Consider the following 23,040-nt stretch of genomic DNA (forward strand, 5'->3'; position numbering starts at 1 on the left):
GACCATGCATGAAAAAATACACTACCATTCAAAGGTTTGGGGTTGGTTAGAATGTTTTACTTTTGTTGTCTCTTACAGTAATATTGTGAAATATTATTACAATAAAATAGCTGTTGTCTACTGCAATATATTGTAAAATGTAATTTATTCCTGTGATGCAAAACTGAATTTTCAGCATCATTACTCCAGTCTTTAGTGTCACATGATCCTTCAGAAATCAGTCTAAGATGCTGATTTGCTGCTCAAGAAACATTTCTTATTATTAATAATGTTGACAACAGTTGAGTTTTTTGCATTTATTTTCAGGATTCTTTGAAGAATATAAAGTTCAAAAGAACAGAATATATTTAAAATACAAATCTTTATAACATAATAAATGTCTTTAGTGTCACTTTTGATCAATTTAATACATCCTTGAAAAAAAATCTTACTGACCCCAAACTCTTGAACAGTAGTGTATATATTACATTCAATAATTCAAATACAAGATACTGGCTCGCTGAATTTTAGTGTAAGAGGAAAATACAAGCAAATCATGAAGGCAAGTGCTTTTAAAGCTTATCTCCCTGCAGAAGGTTTTTCACCAATTTTACCAGAAAGTTACATTATGTTAAGGTACTCTATGCATAAGGAGGCCAATGAAAATATGAAAAACACATGTTATTTATGTCTTTAAAAACTGGATGCATTTTTGATGATGTATAAAGTTACAGTTGCATAGTGTACCTTAAAATGATATACCACAACCATAAAAGTTCCCTGAGACGTCCAAAGAAAAAGCAGCAGAACAGCTGCGTGTTAAGATGTGTCATTATAAATTCCCACAGTGTTTTCAATCAGTTATAATAACAGGCACCTCTCTGCACCTCCAACAGTGCACGTGGATAAACTAGAGCACAGTTTTCAGCTATGTCTCTCTTTGCAGCAGGACTGTAACACACATATCACGGTATTATGGATGAGGGACAGCGAACAGCCCACAAACCTTCAACATTAGAGCCTGACTGGAGCGCAAAGCTGCCAACGTTTTCATTGGGAGCCCCTGCTTAAAATGGCCCAACATACAAATACACGGACATGGATACGGATACATAAACACACACACATACACACACACACACTCAAGTGATAATTCCCATTTTTGTTCCACCACTGCAAGGTGTATCCTTTCAGTCTAGCGCAGTGACCTTTGGGTTTAACCCTAACTGCAAAGAACCTATGGTACACAACCACCCAAAAAGACCACCCTTATGAGCAGCTTTCTAAATAGTCTACTGCCTCCCATGTGGCCTGGCCGACATGCATGAAAAACAGCTCTGTTTTGATGTGATATAGCTGTATGATATACTTCATACACTTACTTATACACAATAAAAACAGTGATTAAAACTTATAAACAAGACTATCAGCTTTTGTCCTGCTGCTATTACTGTTCTTTCTTTTTCAAGCTAAACACAGATTCAGCAGAAACATCTACTGCCAAGGCAATTTTTCTGCTTTTATATCGCGTGCTGTTTTTGAGATTACATAATTGATAAAATAGCTTCAAAGGGCCAAAATGACTTTTAAATAGGCCAGGGCTGTTACCAAAAACCCCTATCCACCACATAAGAAACTTGGCCGCCTTTTACAGAGAGCCTTATCAAATCCAATTCAGCAGGCTGTTGGTAAAATTGCCTTGTTTACACGAAACTGTGATTTCCCCGAGAGAGAGCTGATCAACTTTGAGGCCCTGCCTTGGCATGTGTTCATGTGCTACCTATCTGAGACAACATCCAAGCTGTCAATCTATTGTTCCTGCCTTATTTCCCATTATTTTGATGTCTCTAATTTAACCGCAAACACATTGTAAATGTCTTTTTAAGGGTAAACATGAAAAATCACTTTGACAAATAGAAGAATATCACGGAAACTGGAATGAAAACATATGCTTAGGATTTTCCAGCACTCAGCTCCAGATAACCTATTTGATAGCTTATATTTTAAAACATAAATGAACAGTGTTTATGATATCACATTATCAACTCAATACGTTCAATAAAACATTCACTCACCCTGTGAGTGTAGTCACCACATACACCCTAGAAAAAAAAAATAAAAATCCATCACACAAAGTCCTCTAAGGCCATTTCACAAATCATAAGAAAATTAGCTGCTATTTTAATGCATTTCATGCATGATTTTACCTTCTCTCCTTTTGGACCAGGTTCACCCTGAAAAATAAGATTTGAACAAAAACTTAAAGCCCATCCAAAATGTAATTCATGCACAACATTCCACTGCCATGTGAAAACTCCTGAGAAATGATGACTATATAATAATACATATTAAAGCAAATGCTTACTGGTACTCCTTTAGGACCACGAGGACCCTGGGAAAATAATCAGAATAACAATATGGAAGTGTTACTGGATTGTCCATGATTAACTTTTCCTGTTTACAAAACCTCTCAGCCATAACAAGCACAACAATTCCTTATAAATTATTTTCTTATGTTAGAAAAGGAAAAACAAAAAAGAAAACTTTTATTTTAATTTTTAAGTAAGCAAAATTTTGCTTGAGGAAGCTTTAGTAGGTTTCAATTGTCGCTGTGTGCTTGTATGGAGGGCATCAGTGGCCGCTTTTAATAAAACAATGTCTCACAATGCATCGTGCTCTATAAAAACATGTAACTCACAGCCTTAGAGCTGACAAGCAGATTGATGAAATGCCTTCAGAGGAGCCATAACATTCATCCAGAAATACTAACAAATCGATTTCTGTAATACAACCATATACGAACAAAAGCAAACGTGGAGCATGAAGAATCTGAGAAGAAACTTGTCAATAAAACATGAAAAATCCAGCTTAGGTTGTATTTGGGTAAGCTATGTATTACTTTAAATGTTCAAAAGCTGTTCAAAAGCTCAGCAGGGGCCGTTCAGCTCTGATGCTGTCTTATAAAGGTGTCAATTCAAAAAGTGCTTCTCTTTTATAGTTTCTAAGCTTGCCGTTTCTCACGATGCTATAAAAGAAAGATCACAGAGGTTGTACTATATTTCACAAGGAATGGTTTCAAGCACACAGCCTGGAAGCATAACGTCTCTGCCCATTGTCTTTCATCACATAAAAGAAAGCTGTGGACTACATTTGTCAAATTGCAGTTTAAGAGGACAGAGCCAACCTAATGTCCTTGTTTTAAGACCCCAGGTCGCCAATGTCATACAGATATTAACATAAAGTCACTTTTGACAAACCCCACTGAATGAAACAGGTAAGTGGCCTCTCTTCTCTCTCTCTCTCTCACACACACACACACACACACACACACAGATGCACACTGCCGTTTAGTCACTCTACCTATAAATCAAACTACAAGAGTGTTGTTCTTGTGAATTTATATGGCTATGCTTACAGCCTAGATAAACATCACTGTAACAAGCCATCTTGAAAATAAATGGCTCAACTGGTGAGTTTTATAGACACTGACAAATTACACTTTATGATATGTTTTACTTTTTTACATATTTCTCTTTATGACAGATGGTTTTTATTCCAACAGTATTTCATTAGCGAAAGCAAACATGACAGATCTCATTATGTGTGTCCTTTTAAACTAAAAGTCTTTAGATTTGTATTTTAACACTTCAATTAATTCCAGCCAAGGTTATGTATTTTCTTAAGATCACATTAATTGGAAATAGTTTTTGCACTGCACCTCTAAAGCCAGTTAACAATGGCTAAAAATGTTAAAATGGTAATGAAATTGCTTACCATATCACCTTTTGGACCATTCTGTCCCTGTGAAGTAAAAAAAAAATAATAAAAAAGGTTTGGCAAAAGAAAAATATCCATTCTCTTTAATCTTTTTAGGTAGTACAATTTACTCCATTCTTTATGTTCTTATATTATGTCATGATGGCAACAATAGTGAATTTATTACAATAATTAGCATAATTATTATTACCATAATTATCCTCTTCATTGCCAAAATGACCGTCAATTATCAATTACTGCCAAATAATTTGGTACAAGGGTTCGGAGGTTCCAAACCTGTGCGAGTGTCAATTACTCAAACATTTGTAAGGAATGAAGCAAAACTCACAGGTTTCCCGTCCAAGCCAATGGGGCCCTGGAAAAAAGTGGGAGAACAGATTGGCGACACTGTGAAGGCACAAAACAGCTCTAATTCTCCTGTCTAGACTAGTAGCTAATATGACAATGTTTATGGAAAAAATGTATTTCCTTGAAGGTCAGGCCAAAGCATGGTGAAGTATACTGACTCACTAGAAACACTGTATTTTAACACTGTGTACCAAATGTGTCCAGCAGATCAGTGATCATGCAGGGTAATAAACACTTTAACATCATGTAGAATGCCCATAGAAAGGGTCCTAGGACATTTTTAAACCTTACAGTGCCTAATCTCACATTATCCAACTTCTAGAATGACAGCTGCACAAGTCTACTGTATGTTTTTTTTTCTCACTTCCTTGAGTCATTTCCACATGCATCCATTAAATAAGGGCCACAGAAGCAGTGGCTAATTGATGGCTTTTATAAACTCACACAGAAACGCTACACAAGTTTGTCCAATTGGCTTCAGACAAAAGTCACTTACCGGAAAGCCTGGAAATCCTCTAGTACCGGGCTGTCCCTGAGGGGAGACAGAAAGAAAAAAGAAGAGGAGTTATTTTCTATACGAAAAACATGAGGATTATGTGAACTCGATGAAAGGAGGTCTGTGTTGAGAGACGCAGTATTGTTCCTCCAAACTCAGTTGTGTCGTAATTGAGGTTGAAGGACAGGAGCCTTCCTGCTCAGTAGGAAGCACTTTGTGTGGGATGAGGAGACAAAGACAAATAAAGCTCTAAAAACTGTGGGACACCGACTGAAATTCAACACGGGAACTAACTGAAAAACATTAAAGAGTTGTCCTTATTCAGTACGTGAGAGCAAATGAGACAAGGCTAACAAATTAAATAAGTAAATGTCAGTAATGATTAGTGCTACATTCTCCTTTAAACAATACCAAGTCTGCTTTCCTGAAAAAACTTTAGTAGCCCTTGGGAAAAGAGGAAGTCATTCAATATGCCTGGCAAAAAAGGACTGCGTTGGAGCGACCTGAGAGAAAATTACAAGGAAGAGGTGAACTGAGCTAATGAAGGGGATTGTGTGTCTGGGTCTCAGGTAGTTATTGGAACATGGTTGATTTTCTCTGCCTTGGGAACCTAAAGGTCTGGAGTAATGGGAGTAGCAGCATGTGCCCCCTCAGAATCACCCGAAACAGACTTGACAACATTCATTTTGTTGGCATGAAAGTGTAATAAAAAGTAACAGAAAACAAGCCTAGTCTACTCAAAAGAACTCCTCTAAACCAAAAATCCACTATGGCCGCAATACATAACATTCTTCAGGAGTGATACAACATCAATTTTCTGACTGCAGTCTGATCTTGGAAATTAAACCGATATTAAATATCGCTTTTCAGTTGTTTTCAGGACAGACACAATTTTTCAAAGTGTATCTTGAACAAAACATGACAAATACAACAAAAGATACTTGACAACCTAACTGGGGTCCAGGAATGCTAATCGATTAGCAAAATGTATTTTTTAGACCTGTCAAACTACATAGCTTGTATTTTGTTGTACTTTCAGTTTTAAGATATGAAACCATGTCCCCCGCCTGATCAGCCAGGACAGTAACTAGATCTAATGACAACTCAATACATCATCTAATGATCCCTCTTGTCTATTCCCTAACTGCCTCACTTATGTGTGAGAAAGAAACTGGTCATTTCCGCTGGCCTCTCCACACTTCTGCCTCAAATCAACCTCTGTGACCCTTTTGGAGGTGAGGACAAAGCCTATGCTCTCAGCTCATCTGCTGAAGAGATTCCCTTCAATGAAACTTCTCCCAGTCACCAGTTCTCTATGCCTGATGTCCACTCCTGACGCCTTATTAGAGGTAATGGGTCAGAGGTATAGAGAAGTGTATAATCAGCAAGCAGAAAAACAGATGTCTATACAGTCTGAAGGCCCTCCCATAACAGTATGTAGGGATAAATGGGGAAACCACAGGCTATGCACGGCATAATCAGCAAGGAAATTGCACTTCTGACGGCGTAACATGGCGTTTTTGTCTTACTGGGTGGAATGCGTGGAAAGGGAAAGAGTGCCAGTTTGGGGACAAGCCCCATTTCGCCTGATGGCTGACCACTCATTAACAAATACAACGCAATCTGCACGTCTAATGTCTGGATTATAATGACAAGGGCTGGGATGTTTTCATTCCTTCTAGCTAATGAAGATGAGATTCCAAATTGGCGTCATTACGTGGGAGTCGCAGCCCCGAAATACTCTGATGAAGTGTAAGTGCTTCCATACAAGCTGCTGCGGGATTCCCGTCCTGTTTGTGCATATTAGAGATTGGGTCTTGATTAGCAGAGATTTGTTGGATTTGCTCCACATACAGTAGTGTGCTGGATGACACTGATCCTGCTTATCTATCTTACACCACGCTCATTTTGGGGTGGTCTGTAAGTTAAGTGCGGGACGAAAAACAATAGAAGAAACCATTGCCAAGAACCCCTGGAATCATAAAAGGATTGAGGCCAAAAGCTGCTAAAAATCTGCACTATGACCTGTATCTACTCTGGAGACCTGACATTAGAAGGAGATGATGAAAAGCTTTAGCAGTGACAGAGCAAACACTTACAGGAGGTCCTCGTGGGCCAATGATAGACAGACCTGGCTCTCCTGGCGCTCCCTACGGACAGATAGAGTGGTAGAAAGACAGTGAGGAGAGGAACTGACAGAAAAGAGACAGAATGATATCCACTAAACTACACCTAGTACACAAAGCCAAACGTATAAGTGAATATATTGTATCTGCAGAATAGAAAAACCTTTTCTGAAACACCCTGTAGCATCTGTTTAACATAACTCTTTTGCTAAGCCGCCTCACGGAGAGTGCTTGCATATGGCTCAGAGGTGAACACGGTATTTCGGTCTGTAAGTAAAATGTCAGCAGACCCTGGTTCTCATTTCAGGGTCGTAGTTTATGTCTTGACAGCGAGTTGAGAGGGTCAGGGATCACTGCTGAGTAAACAGCAATCGGCCCAGCGGGCTGGTTATCTGGCGCAAACTAGGTGATTTGCGCGGTGTCGGCCTGTCCGCAGCGCTGCACCAAACATCCAAGCGCAATCCCGCAACGCTCTGTGGTCAGACAGGAAAGCTCTCGGGTTTCCAGCACTTTCCCTAATTAGCTCTCTCATGTGAAACCCTATCAGGAAGACACCTTTGATGACCCAGCCATCCATCAAATTGTGGACAATTTTAAATTTTTCTGGTTCGATGCCCACTTTATCACAGGATAGAGATGTATTTGTTTTAACACTTTTTTGAATCACCTACAAAGGTTACTGGGGCATGAAAAGGGTGACGTACGAAACTGATTTTCAGGTTGTGGAGAAGGAAAGGACTCCTAAGCTTTGCCCCCAAGGTTTATGGTTACCCACAGAACTTTGCAGAGGACAACAGAAGATCTAGAAATATCCCTTTGAATAGGCTTACATTACAAGCATTTGGCAGCTAGAAACGGGTACAGGACAAAGAGTCCAAATACAATCAGCCAAAGCAGGAGCAAATTCTGCTGATATTTAAGGATTGGACTTACTAATGAATGATACGATCTTCACAGATTTCATTTCGTTCAGCAAGTAATCCTTTCTGTGTAAAGAATACACAGTCTCAAGTTCTGCAGTTCTTGCAAAGTTCAACCAATCAATCACCAATTCGCCTGATTTTCGGCTTGAGCTTTCCAACGCAACCAATTACGATTCAACTGAATTTATTTGCTCGAGAACTGAAGCGCTAAGGCTGCCAGTTTCAGGGCTCGCGTGCCCATTCATCTTGAGGGGGTTTGTTTTGATATTTAATGAAGTGAAGTTCTTCACCCAAAATTTGTTGGGTCAAGACTTGAAGCCCTTGCTGGAAGGTAAAACATGACCACATTTAAAAAGAGGGGATAAAAAGTAAATCCCTGAAACAAGGAGGGAAGCCCACTGATTTTTCTGGACGAGAATTTGGTGGGTCTTTCCAAGGTCGTATATTGTCTGCTTCTCTACTTGTCGGCTCAGTGGTCACATCACTATTTATTTCCTTTCCAAGTTCTTTAGAGCCCCAGTGTTTTGCTGGCAAGTGAGGGTAACCATCCAGAAGTTTCACTACTTTTCTGTGATGGTGAAGGATGAGGAACATGTTTCTCCTCACATTGCTTGTTGTGTCAGACATTACATATCATTCCAGCTTGATGAAGGGAGGCCGCAGAACTGCTGGCTTGTGCAAACACTGAGCACAGCTGCCAAAAGGGACTGGTTTGAGAACGGCTCAAACCACATTTGCCACAACAGGAACTGAAGCTCAATGCACTAAATCCAGTATAGAGTGCTCACTCATACCAAATACAGGCTCAAGGACACATCCAGTGACTACACAACTTTTAGATAGTTTTGGATGCGTCTTGAAGTGGTAGGGTTTCGTAAGCTGCTCCATTCCAAACATCTCTTTGTCTAGAGTGGGGAGTCTTAAAACTTCAGAGCGCTCCAAGAATAAACACAGGTAATCCAAGCATTGTGGGAAACGTCTTCCGAATGTGACCCCCAAGGCCGTTCAAAATAAAGCCCAAAGCCTTCCTGATATAAATCACGATACCTGCGCAATTTGTGCAATAGGTTCGGGTCGTCCCCCCACCCTCATCAACACAGCCACCCACAGTGAGAGAGAGAGTCTCAATTCTGCACATGCAGGCCGACATCCTGCACTTACCTTCTCCCCCAGGTTTCCCTTTAAGCCCTGGTCAGTCACAGCAGACACAGTCACATGCACAGTGAGAAGGAGAGAGACAGAGAGAGGAACCTGGGTTAGCGAGGTTCTGAGAGGACAAGGGCATGCAGCAGCCTGAGACGGAGTGTTTGGAGGTCGGGAGAATGGGACACACTGATGTACTGGAGCATTTTGGGTTGTTGAGGGGTGGAGGCTACAGGGGAACGGAAGCACTGGAGTGTTACACTGGCCTGTGGGGAGTAATGGATAGTAGATGAGGGGGCTGCTAACTTTTCTCACAGACAGACTGGTCAGTGGAGGAGGTTGGAGGGGGGAAGGATAAGGCATGAAGGGTGAAAAAACGCTTCCTGTGAGAATCTAAAGGAGCACAATGTAGCTTTACACTGGGTGAAATATGGAAAGCTCTGCTTGGGGCTCACAGTTTGAGCTGAACACTGCTGAAACCTGCTTTTAGGTAGGGATTGTTTTTCAAGAGAAAGCATTAGGGTGAGCTCAGAATATGCAACCATACAAGGGTCAAGAGTTTGGAATGTCTCCTTTGAGAACAATGCAGTTTTATTGGTTTCTTGCTGAAAATGTTTAATGAGGAGTAGCTGCTACGCTCCAGGGGGACATCTATATGACTGTGCGGATTTTGGTCGATCCCGATTTCTTTCGCGACATATCATGCATTGCGCTAATCTGAAAAATGGCCAGTTCCAAATGCACAAATCCTACGAATGAGGAGGTAAAACAGAGCTCACAACTGTATGTGGTTTTCCAATCTGTTTCTCTCATTTTGAATATATCGTCTCTCTGTGGATATATATCCAAAATGTTTCTTCCAAGATCTCCTCGAGGTTTGGCTGCACGTTTTGACTTCTCAGCATGTAGAATGTAACTGATAAGCAAAAGGGCTTCTTTGAGGTCTATTTTCTATTTAAAGTTCAACAAGTAAAGTATTTTCACATGACTGAGCAGCCAATACAAATTGAGTAATAAGGAGAGAGGGTTTCTCATCAAATGCAGCCAGAAAGAACTCTGGTCTTCAGCCCTTGTTCAAATGTGACAGGGGGGCCATGAATTATTTCAGACTTCACAGTCAGACATTTTTTTAACTATCAATGGCGGTGATGAAATAGGAAACATTTTCTGGCTTAATAAATAAGCTATAGTTTTTGGTTTATATTATATAGTTGCGCTGAAAAGCTGAAACGCTACAATAAACTTGTGGAAGAAATTCATATGAAAGTTTGTGAATGCTTACATTCACAGTGCAAGCTAAAACAGGTCAAAATGACATAGGAAATGATACTAACCGCTGATACTGGATTCTGTATATAAAGAAAACATTACTCTTTAGTTCAGTCTGACCTTATATTATCAATGTGACCTTTGGCAATAAATATAAAGGTGTCGTTGAGTTACAGCTAGAAATGTCCAGTTATAAATGTTGTCAATGGCATGACACTAAGCATTGATGACCAATTATTCAAGACTACAGTCATATACTACAGACTAGCTGGTTGAGCTTAGTGCATATCATCAAATCACTCACCATTCTTCCAGGAATGCCCATTGATCCTTTGTCTCCCTAGTGGTCAATGCAAAGTCAAGAAGGAAAATCAGGAACAATAAATCTGATAGACTGAATCTCTACAGTCTAGAGTTATTACCGCTAGTGACTAAGTGACATTCAGCCGCATATTCACATGGTATGGCTAAGAAGAGTTAGTAAAGTTAAGCTGACCAATGTGATTCTAACTAAATGTCTATATTACTAAGCATTCACCTACTGTACTTTTAAATTGAAAGGTGGCAATGCAGACATGCCAAATACTGGCTTGAAGTCAGCTTCTCAAGAATTTGAAGATGAATGTACAGTGGTCAGACAGCAGGCATCACCAGTGGTTACATGATGCCAATGAAAGCATGGGGTTAATGCAGCATATTTTGTATTAGGCCAATTTCATAATCAAGGTTCTTGCATAAGATGATGTTTGCTAGCTGACCATATGACAGATGAAGTGACTGAAAGAGACAGCAGTGTGGAAGCATGACAGTTTGTTTCCTATTGGAAGGGTTTAAAGGAATAGTTCACTTAAAAAGATGAAAATCCTGTCATCATTTATTCACCCATATGTCACTTTAAACCCACATAACTCCCTTTCTCCCTCTGAAAACAAAAGGGGAAAGAAATTGAGGATTTTTTTCCATGCTGCTTTCCATGCAGTTATAATGGACAGAAGCTGAAACCTTCAAACTTGAAAAATGACAGAAACGCACCATACACGTATAATGAACATTGGGATTAACAATGGAATGTTCTTCTTTTAAGTTCCATGGAAAGCATTAGAAAGCCTTAAAGTCTTAAAAACAGCAGAATTTTCATATTCGGGTGAACTATCCCTTTAAAAACTATGAATCCCATTCTATCATAATCATAGCTATCCTATCCCTACTTAAAATTAGACCAATTTTTTCAATTAAGGCAAAAATCCGAACATATGGAAATATGTGGGTAGAAACCTGAGATCTTGATACAACAATTGGTCTAAAGGATTCACCATTTATTCTCCTGGACCTATGCATTTCCAAACATTTTGCGCTATTTAACACGGCTATAAACTCCTGCGACGTTGAAGTGACTTATTATGCAAGGCCGTCCATTCCTACAGCTGTTTTTATTTGCATTCCTAACGTTGCAGGTCAGTGTATTAGAAGGTCTGGGAGCATTGACAGCTTGCTGACGACTCACTCGAGTAACACGTAATGGAAAAGGGGGGGGGGGGGGGGGGAAGGGGGGGGGTGGCTAAGCCCCCCTAACTCATCAGAAGTCAACAAAACATTTGCTAAAACAATGAATGTGCTACACTGAACTGTAGCTTTTCTGGTGCGTAGTTGTTTTACTAAGCTCTAAAGTTATTAAGATAAAGGTCCCCATATTAGAAGTGTTCATTTAGTTTGACCTTCAGAGTTAATTCACTGCCTGCTGCTGAATGTCCCAAGAGGAAAGTCACTTGACTGAATTCTCTTGGCTCTGTCCAAGGTGCTGATTTGAGATAACGTAATACTGCTTTATGGCATTAATTAGTTACCACAATATGGCTTATACTGTACACTGTTTAAGAATTATGTTGATATTTAATGATTTTATGCATTATTTGATATATAAAATAAATAGTTTTAAATAATTTATGTAATATCATTGTTATCCTCAAATTAAGTATGATACACAGTATAAGCCACACACTATAAGTCATACAGTACTGCCAGTATTCAAAGGAGTCATTGTGAAAGAGAATCTTTCTATTATAGAAAGAATGTAAAATCATCTAGAGCTTTAGATTAGAAATAGCTTGAGGAAGTACACTAAAAACTCCAGACTTCTCCAAATGAGCCCTAAAGTACTTAACTACAAATCAGAAGTGTTAAATAGTCATACATACATGTGAATGAGCAGTAGAGCTTAAATATACAAACCACAAGTATCCCTTAATAGTTCAATGGAGCGTGAACGCCAATATCAATATTTTTTGAAGAACTAATCTAATGGACACATTTCGTGTAACATGCTTGCCACCCTTCCCTATCCTAAGAAAATATAAAATTTCATTTCATTTCCTGACTATGTAATCAATCAAAAGCTTTGGCAGGGATCACATCCACACTTTGACCAGACCTGTCAACAATTTAAACAAAAAGTACGCAAAAATTATTTTATGGCAAAGTTTCACAAGAATAGCTGTCATGAGTGATGGGGGTTTGTAGGGTATAATTGGCAGGTAGGACTAGAGTTCACATTAGATGGGATTCTTCTAGCATGCCATGATGAAAGACAGATGTGTTTGAGTTTTGGTCAGTAATATTAGAATTATAGGAGAAATTCGGAAGAGTGGATCCAGACAGAGACCAAAGGGTCTGAGAGAATACAATCAAGTATAAAAATACAGTGTGCTAACTTGAAGGAAATAGAGACTCGTCCACTGAGCCTAGCTATAAGACTTGCTACATTAAACCTAGCTTAGCTTATCTGGTTTAGGGGGATATTCAGTGGGGTCTAAAAGTCTGAGACCACTTTGGATTCCTTCCTCATTTAATGCTTTTTCCATTACAAATCATATTACAAGCATAACTATGGACTGAAACCTGATGACCATGTTCTTTGGATCTAAAGAGCATCTTGAGCTTCAACGGATGCAAGATCATTTGAGTTTACAAGAACAATGTCATAAAAAAACCTCTGAAACACTTCTCCATTTTCATAACTAATCATAACTTTTCTTGTTTCTTTTTTTTAATTGCTAAATTTAATTTTTAATGAAAATGTAGCTCACATTTCGCTAGAAAATAAAGCTACATATACTACTGTACATACATTGGTTGTATATCCTCAGTCCTTTGGTTAAAAGGAGGTCTCAGTGTGTCCAAATAAAGAAGCTGTATATATGACATACTGCAAAATACATGATTAAGTATTTTTCATATTGAAGTTTCAGGTTGAATTGTTTGGAGACAGCTTCTTAAAGACACTACTAAAGAAAGGCAAAGTGCAAGAAAAACAAACAGACGGATGGATAAACAATAGGACACGCTATCAGACAGTTACCGGAAAGCCTGCTCGTCCAGGTGGACCCTAAAAAGGGGTGAGAGAAATGTGGGTACAGAATAAAGAAAGAACCAGTCAACAATACTGATTAAGAAGAACACAACACCATGCCAAGCCATAATGAAATTTAGTCTGCTTTTACAATTTCAATATTGAATAGTGAAAACAATTTTACTGTGGAACTTTGTGATCCAGCATTAAATTTCAGTGTGGCAAGGCTCAAAGGTAGCAGCAGGAAAACACTCCAAAGAAGCATTCCACAAACGCAAACACCATCAAATGCTTTCACAACAGAATTTTCTTTGGACCCCAGAAAATCTTTTTTAATATCATGACATGTTTCTTTTATTTAATGGCTTTCAATTTTTCATTGAAAATCATTTTAATGTATATCGTCCCAGTAAAAAATAAACATAAACACCCTTAAAACAAGACACATTTACTCCAGAAGAAATATCGGTAATAAAAACTGTTTTTCAGAAAATATATCTCAAATTAAGTTAACTTTATAACCCTATTTTTTTCTTGTTTTAAGTATAGATTTAGTGTGGTTTATGCTTAAAAGAATAACAAAAAAAACGTAATTATATTAATATTTTACAATAGTCTGGTCATCTTACACAATTTTTCTCAATACAATCTATCTTTATTAAGGGTGTTTATATACAAGTTTTTTTTTCCAGTGTGAAAGTCAATTCAGTTCATGTCATTACTAATCATGACTTATATTTCAGTAAGATCATTTTAGTGCATTTAATACTAAGCATTTAGTGCCAGCATGAACACTAAATAGTACCACATGTCTGATTAAAAAAGATGTTCATTAAGAGGCCCACGCATGCATGAAACATATGGTTTCTGGCTGAAAATCCTTATCTCATGCTTGACTTCAGAGTCGATTGTGGAGATCGCTCTGGTTTAAATCAAATCAAATAACAAGTTCACTTCCTTCACAGAGCACCATTCCGCTGTGAAAAAAAAAAACTGTGTACATTTTTCATTGCAGAGGATTAGTGGTAAAAACCTGACAGCTGCTTGATCATTCAAAGAAGGATCCTTTCTGTTAAGACTGCCGTGACACTCTTCATTATCTGATGATGCATTTACAGTTCATTTCATGAGCCTGTGGAAGTGCATACTAGTGTTTGTGTGTGTTGGCTTTCCTCTTGGACTACAGTGCGGAGAGGGAAGCAATTTATCAAGCCTTAGCCCAGGGGAGGAAACTATTGCAGACGGACAAAAACATCCATGGCACTCTTCTGTCTGTATGCTTTGATATGACCATACACCATTCAGACCAAAAAAAATATCAATCCAATAAAACAATGAAAAAAAATTAATTTGTGTTTTTTCATCAGTGCAGGAAGAATTAATCAATAAATCAATCAATCAATCAATCAATCAAATGTATATGTGTGTTTTTTTATTATTTAATTATTATGTATATTAAATGCTTCCCAACATGTGTGTGCTGTGTACAGTTTGAACTGTACTTGTGAGGTCCAAAATGTCCTTACTATTCAAAAATGTCCTTACTAATATAGTGAAACCTGTTGAACACTGATTTTTACACAAATTTACATAAGGTTTATGTTTAGGTGTAGATAATATCGTTGGGCTACAATATCATTACCCTGAGTTATTTGGAGTATGATTTTATTATTATTTTTTTTTTTAGAAATTAATACTTTTATTCAGCAAGGATGCATTAAATTGATCAAAAGTGACATTACAGACATTTATAATGTTACGAAAGATTTGTATTTCAAATAAATGCTGTTTATTAAGAAGCACAACTGTTGCAATCATAAGAAATGTTCCTTGGGCAGCAAATCAGCATATTAGACTGATTTCTGAAGGATCATGTGACACTGAAGACTGGAGCAATGATGCTGAAAATTCAGGTATGCATCACAGGAATAAATTAAATTTTAAAACAAACTCATATTTTTTTTTAATTGTAATAATATTTCACAATGTTTTACTGCATTTTTGATCAAATAAATGCAGCCTTGGAGAGCAGAAGATACTTTTTTTTTTTCAAATCATACTCACTCCAAACTTTTGAACAGTAGTTTACACATAAAACAGCATTATTGTTAAAAGTAAACAATTTTAATACATTCATAATTTATTGCAATCTTTACTGCAAGAGTCCAAAAAACAAGATTTAGCATTTCTGTAACTGGGCAATCACAACATGCCTACTCCCTTTAAATCTGATGTGTGTGTCACTGAATGCAGACTGTTGAAGTGTGTGGGAAACAATGAAAGACCATTAATAGGATCTTTAGGTTCAGAAGGCACACATGTGGCAGAGCAGTGGTGTAACGTATATGAGAGCTGGACGCAGCTGGACTGGGTGTTTATAAGCGGCGGTGTGTAGAGAGAGGAACAGATCCCCGCTGGATGTTGCTGAGATCAGGAGTGTGTACGAGTGAGCTGGTCTACATGTGCCGTGGGTATATGAACGTGTTGAAGTATGTGAAGCAGGTCTAAGGTGCAGGCCCAGGTGCTGAGTGGGAACAGGCCAGTGAGGCCTGCTGGGCGCTGCTCAGGCCGGCCCAAAGGAGCGTCTGGCGAGGTCAGAGGTCACCCACCGGAAGAACACTTCATTTGTGATCCACGGTAGCAGGGTACATGTGGCTCTCATTTAGCCCACAGTGCTGCTGGGTAAATGAAGGGGCTCCCCAGGGGGAAACGGGGGTGAATGCTTCCCTAGAGTCCAACATTGCACGGATAAGATATATTCAGCGGACACAGGGCACTTACAGAACACATGCAGTAAAAATACTGAAAAATGCTGAATTCAGCAAGTATATCACTTGGGAAAACCTATTTAATTATGCTGTTCTTTATGCTAAGCAAAACAGCATAAAGTATTATGATATTTTACCTCACAATACTATGTCGTTACAATGCCAAGGCTTTTTATTTTTAGTTGTGCCTTAATATTTTTGGAGAATTTACTAACCCGGCATCTAAATATGCCTACTTCCTAGTATGTGAAAAGAGTAGTATGCCTAGTATTCTTAAAAAAAGGCAAAAAATAACCGGATGACTTACTTCTGAAATGTGCATCCAACGGATGCTTTACTATCCCATGAGGCCAAGGGACAGGGCTTGTGAACAGCTGTGAAGTGACCTAACTGACGCTGGTTGGTCACATGACCATGTAGTATGTCCAGATCTCATTCGCACTTTGCACATTCATACTATATAGAATGTCGTAAAGTAATTACTTATTCAAAAGAAGTACCTTCTCAGAAAGTATGCAATTTTGGACACAGTGTAAATTTACCGTATATCTGCGAATGTCCGAAGACTAAATCCAATCACTTCCATAGGAATAAACAGATTTCACAATAGGTTCAAGTTGGTCACACAGATCTGCTTGGTTTGAACGTGACTTTGTGAGCTGTGCTTCGTACATTATTACAAGCACTGTTGACAACAGACAGTGGACTTTTTTGTGAAAATTTGCTAATTTGACTGTACCTTAAGTCTGTGAGAAGATAACATATATTGTGGAGGTCATGCATCCTTAATTCCTTCTCTTTGTCTAAACACAACCTCAGACTGACCTACTGTATAAATATAAACTCACAAAGCACAAAGTCCATTCCAGATAATTAAGAAATAAATAAGAAAGAAAAGTGTAAAATATTCACAATTTACACTAAACATAAATTATATATTACTCTATCAACAAGTCCCTGCTGATTCCCTCCCCTCATTTTCAAGTGTTTCAATCCTTATGTTCAAGAGACTTGAGACTGACCAGTGCGATGTTCCTCAGGAGTTTTCAACACACTAACTGAGGTGCTTTCTGTCAATGTAAAATGTTTCCTGTCACTACTAATTGTTTAAGGCTGGGTTAGGCCAGCCGTGCCTCAAAAGCAGGCAAAAGGCTATGCTCCTGTGAGGTGACCTGTGAAGAACCACAGGCTATTATGCATTTAAACTTCTCAACATATTTACTTTCAGCACACAGGAAAAGGCCAATTTGGTGAAGATTTACAGTTGCCATCACATCAGTAAGAGTGTTGTCTTAGTGTTCTTGTTAGATAATCTACAGTATACACTCTTCTAAGAATTGCCATAGGTCAGTGTGATGGGACAGCCCTCTAGGACCATTGATCAGGCACCGGGCTTGTCAAACTCCTTCTACTGAAAACAAACACTGTAGTTAAAGACTTACTGACACTGATTGCCAATAGATCACCAAACCTGTTTAAAGAAGACTGACTTGATTAAAAGAATTCACTAACCATCTCTAAACATTCTTAGTTGACAACAGTAGAAATATCAACTTAATGTTTAAGTTGGTTAACAGACTATGCGCATTGTTTGACAGTTCCCTCACCTGTCTTTCAGTTCTTCTCAATATTCCTTCAATTTATGGGTTATATGAGCAGGTGTTGGAATGTTCGTATATGTATGTGAGTTTTTGGGCTGTGGAACCTGCTCACCCACGGGGATATTTTATTGCTCATAAGTTTCACTTTCATAGCTCAGAGACTTAAAGGAACAGTTCACTCCTAAAACAGAATAAAAGGGAATTAAAGGGAGAGTGGACAGACTCATCCGAGCTCCAACACTCACATAAAAAACAACTTAAAAAGTCAAATAAGTGGTCCATTCATGAAGACATGTCATGCCAGATTTGAGGTTAAATGATAATAAACATCAATGATTATTGAATATTTTATAACAATGAATAAATGACAGAGATTTTCTTATTTTGGTGAACTATCCATTTAATGGAGTTCATTTAGTATTTATCTCAAGATGTTTTTCCTAAAATTTCATAGAAATAAAGAGACAACTGATGTCATACAGTAAAAGTACAGTACTATTCAATTATTGTGACTAGCAAAGCTCAGATCATTTCAACCTAGGATCACTGAAAAAAACGTGCCTGTGGTGACACTTCCGTAAAATTGTTATGTAGCTTCTTGAACGTTTAACAACTAAATAGGTGAATTTTATTATGTTGGTTGTACATAATTGTGACAGTTCAGAAATGAAATGTCTGGTGAATGGCGCTAAAAGGTTAATGCTCCATTGCTTTTGAAAATAATATATCCCCTACATTAAACCCTTCCATAAACTTAGCTAATATGTGAGATAAAAATGTATTAGCTGAAGCAAACATGCCATTTCAGCTTGCTTATACAAGTCTTTGATCTGTTTTATTATTACATGTTTCACAGACTCATACCAGAGTGCTCCGTACGTTGTACCAGGTGCGCTACCAAGCAAATTTACCACATCAGAAAAGCCATACATATGGAGCTGGTTATGTGATGCTTATAAATCATTAACTATGGTAGGCGTTTTGAAGTCATAGCATAGTACTGTGCAAGGAACCACGCAAAAATATGCCTTTAATAATCAATAATCTGCCCCTGTAATTATAATTTCAGTGAAAAAGAAGTTAAAAGTTGTTGATGTTTTACTGCCTCTAGTGTTAATTTCAGCTGGAAACTGTAATGAACTATATTTATAGGTATGTTTTGCAAAAATGTAGGTTTAGGCACATTTTTACAATAAACCTGTCATAGATTTATGGACAGTCTAATGACTGTAGACTTTGGTATATTGGCAAATCTTAGAACAGTTTGAAACAGTGACGCCTTCTAAAATGTTAGAGGAGAAACGTGAGATTACTGGGATCACTTTCACAGTAGGTTTCAGCAGAAGACTCAATTTTCTCTTCATTTAATCTCACTGCTTTCTAGGAAAAAGGTTAAGATATATCTCATTCGAGATTAGTCTTTTCTGTAGCCACTGTTTATCTGTGGCTGCTGGTATTTCATTAATCACTTAAGCTCGACCTTCTCCCTCTAACTGCAGGGACGCAGCTGTCCAACCGCACCTAATTTTATACTGCTCGACTCTCTTTTCTCCTCTACTATATATTTCTCTCGACCTTCTTTCTCATTATAACCTCATTCTGTAACATTAGCCCCTCAAACGATATATAAAGTTGAACAGGCTATGTCTGCCAGTGCTGTCGTCTTCTATATCCGTGGCCAAATTCCCAGAAGAATGCATCGCTATGTCCAAGATAATGGCATGCGATTTAAGGTGAAGTGTGTCATTTTTGTGCCACCAAACTAAATTGGAAAATGAACTTTCCAAGTCTCCAGAACACACCCCCTTTGTATGTCATTGGTTGCCCAAATGGATAGTCCCGCCCAAAATTCACATTATTGGTTGAGTTGACACTGCCATGTTGGACTGCTCAGAATGCTTAAGAGAGCATTGCTGTCCAAGTCTCCAGAACACGCCCCCTTTGTATGTCATTGGTTGCCCAAATGGATAGTCCCGCCCCAAAATTCACATTATTGGTTGAGTTGACACTGCCATGTTGGACTGCTCAGAATGCTTAAGAGAGCATTGCTTGAAGAGAGCCACAGAATCTCTTCACATTAAACTGGATTTTATAAAGTATCTCAACATCAAAAATGTGCACACTTCACCTTTAGTATAAAACAAAAGCTCTTCTTCTGACAGATGACAGTGTGGGTGTTTATATGTGTGGCGGAAGGAAACTAAACTAACAGTTTCCTTCCGTGTAATCAGCACTCCATCAGTAGTGACAATAAGGAAACACATGAAAGATAAATTCACACTCTCAAAACACACACAAATACACAGAAAGCCAAAGAGTTTGGGTCACATTACCACAATCCAGTCAACAAAGGGACCAACATCTACTTACAGGAGGACCTGCAATAAAAACAGAGAGAAAGACAGATTAGTCATTTCGAAAAAATCATCTTGTTTGGACCATGTGCACATTACATCAAACATTTGACCCTGACAGATTTCATTTCCCCAAGAACAGGAAAAAAAAAACGTCACGCAAGTCTGAATTTGCGTAGTCCAACCAGAATCCGAAGTGAATTTCCTGGCTGTCCAGCCCAGACTGAACTGATGAACGCCGCCTCCGATTTCTCTTACCGTAACACAACCTCACACGCAGGTAGTTTAATGAAGTGCGTCACAGCATAGGTTTGGCATGTAAATACAGTGTTAAAAATATGTTTATAATTTAACTGATGACAGGATTGAAAAGCTTTTTGTGGGAAAGTGTTGCTTGTCTCTGGTTCACGGATGAGCAGTCAGCCCACCAAGCAACAGACCACTGAGAACTGAGTGGGAGAATAAGCCACATCACTGGAAGACTGCCTGCACAGATAAATCACACCCCTTCTGAGCACGCGAACCCCACCCAGACATCACAAACTGTCCATCTCCTTCATAGCTAATGCTAAATCATACACTAGCAGCGTAATAAACAGTGGAAACAGATTTCACTAACATCGTTAGTCAAGAAAGGTTAAACGTTTTCACAGTGATTCTGGTGGAAAACGCAGCATAGATTAAAACCCTGAGGAAAATATGTTAAATGGAATTGAGATTTCTACACTCTTATTGGTTGATGAAAGTATAATGAAAATATGCTTTAATATTTAATAAACGAACATGCAAGGGTGCAGATTCCATGTGGACCTGATCAGGTTAGTTGCATTGAAAGGTTTCATCCATTAATATTATAATGTGGGCCTAGAAGGATGTCTAATTTAAACGAACAATGCAACTTGATTTAAGTAGCCATTTTAAGTATTACAAAAAGCTAAGTATTTCAAATTATAAGCACATGCATTAGTTGGATGCACAGCCTCTTTTTCATCCTTTAAGCAAGACACAGCAATCAAGCAGAACTGAGATCATAGCTTCAGGATCTCAAGCTCTATCAAGGAAGAACAAACTCAAAATTGCTGATGACAAATCTTTTCCGCTTATGTCACTTAAAATCACCTCTTCTATAACTTATTATATCTGGACAACTGCAAGAACAAAACCAGTCCGTCGAAGCAATTTGTTACAGAACTATTGAACAATCTGACCAGAATCATAAGGTTTCTTTCCAGTTCTTTCATCCAGAAACCATTTTTTTTTGTCCTCTAAAGAGTATGAAAAGGTAACACCTCTCTGTTTCAAAGCCAGCAACTTGGGGGAGTAACAGTACGAACCTTTGACTTAAAAAAAATAACTATGTAATGGATGGAAGAGAGAACAAAAGTCCCAATAAAACCATTGTTTACTGCAGGAGAAATGTTTCGAGCAAACATGAGCTCGAATTCTTCAACAAGCAGAAGATCTACATTTTGACTGAGCTCTGCAGTCAAACTGGTACATTAAATATGGCAGCCTTAAGTAATGGCGCAGTCACACCGGTGACAAAGCTTTCCTATGGGTCCATCATTATTCTTTCCTTTCCTGTTTTGAGAAGCCTGTATTTTCTTAGAAATCAGAACCGGCATTTATCAAAGCTGGTGCTGAGACAGCAAGCCCTATATTAGGCCTAAAAGCAAGAATAATGTCAAAGAACGAGTGAACAACACACACAAAATATGTGTGGTCACGTAAGAATTGCTCTCTGAACATTCCAGATCAATCTTTGTCATCATAAACGTTCTCATTCTACCCATGTGATCCATAACTCTTTACATGAAACCACTTCATACGCACAGAATATAGAGGAATCTATAGGTTGTATAGTAGCAGCCTCAAATCACCTACAGACTGCTTACAGTCCATTTACTGACCATCTAATACATATTGGATGAAGCAAAAATGGCTGAAATCACCTTATTTTTACAGTATTTTCTGTCAGAAAAAAAACAAATGTGCAGAAATTTTACATTTATGGGTACATCTGGTACAGTACCTCAAAAGTTATTTACACCTAAAAGGTTCATAGTAGTACCTCAAGGGTACAATATGTTACATTTAGGGGTAGATAAGGTACAATGTTGTCCCTTTAAGGGTTCTGTCCCAGTGATAAGCTGTTGTACCCCTAAATTTACAATTGTTTCATATTTTTCTGACATGTTTGTAGAGTTCTGCACTACTATTTGAATTCATGGCACCAGTTAGTATTGTGATTATCCATTAATAATCCATTTTAGGTAAACCTACCCTAAATGATAAATAAAAGCTAAACAAACTGTGATTATCCACTTTTATGTCAGTCAGACAGTCACTTCCTGTCTAAGTGGGCAGTTCTTTATTTCATGTTTCAAGTCTATAAACTCTTATAAAAATACATCTTCATGGATGTGACCCCAAACACATTTCAATGTTGTGTCCAAAATGTTGTATTAATACCACTAATTCTACCCTAGGACTCAAAATATATTCAGTAAAGTCCAAGCATCTCTGAATGCTTTGAAATCTCAATGGAGGATTGTGTTTTCATGCTTCTCTTGCTATTAAAAGCTTTAGGTGTGCACATACGTAGCAGCTAATGCACAACAGCAGTCTGTGGCGTTGCAGGCACAGGCATATGCGTACTGTAGACCTACCTGGAGCCCCATCACGGCCTTTCTTTGCCCTCAAACCAGGAGGTCCTGATTGAAAAACAACCCACAGTTACATTTATGTATTGAATGACCCAAACAATAGCTCCACACCACAGTAAAGCCTTTCCCTGCTATGATTTATACTAGCAGAGCTATTCAAGAATTGTATTACAATGCTTTATTGCTAAGCAACACAGTTGTATAATAATTTCATGACAGTTCTTTGGACCAAACTCCCCGTGGC

At 38.3% G+C, this 23,040-nt stretch overlaps 1 protein-coding gene across 3 annotated transcripts in view; it reads right to left on the minus strand.

The window, feature by feature from the left end:
• The window catches only part of col13a1 (collagen, type XIII, alpha 1), a 92,967-nt gene that overhangs the window by 26,347 nt on the left and 43,580 nt on the right, over positions 1–23,040 (minus strand). For all 3 annotated transcript variants that reach the window (XM_016537221.1, XM_016537219.1, XM_016537220.1), the window contains exons 3-13: positions 20,147–20,154; positions 13,417–13,443; positions 10,366–10,401; positions 8,811–8,837; positions 6,700–6,750; positions 4,601–4,636; positions 4,085–4,111; positions 3,754–3,780; positions 2,345–2,371; positions 2,187–2,213; positions 2,055–2,081 (exon numbers count right to left, since the gene is read on the minus strand). In XM_016537221.1, the coding sequence (XP_016392707.1) occupies positions 2,055–2,081; positions 2,187–2,213; positions 2,345–2,371; positions 3,754–3,780; positions 4,085–4,111; positions 4,601–4,636; positions 6,700–6,750; positions 8,811–8,837; positions 10,366–10,401; positions 13,417–13,443; positions 20,147–20,154 (320 nt within the window). The remainder of the gene's footprint in view (positions 1–2,054; positions 2,082–2,186; positions 2,214–2,344; positions 2,372–3,753; positions 3,781–4,084; positions 4,112–4,600; positions 4,637–6,699; positions 6,751–8,810; positions 8,838–10,365; positions 10,402–13,416; positions 13,444–20,146; positions 20,155–23,040) is intronic.

This window comes from Sinocyclocheilus rhinocerous, unplaced genomic scaffold (genome assembly GCF_001515625.1).
Source record: "Sinocyclocheilus rhinocerous isolate Xijiao unplaced genomic scaffold, SAMN03320098_v1.1 scaffold756, whole genome shotgun sequence".
NCBI classification, from domain to species: Eukaryota; Metazoa; Chordata; class Actinopteri; order Cypriniformes; family Cyprinidae; genus Sinocyclocheilus; species Sinocyclocheilus rhinocerous.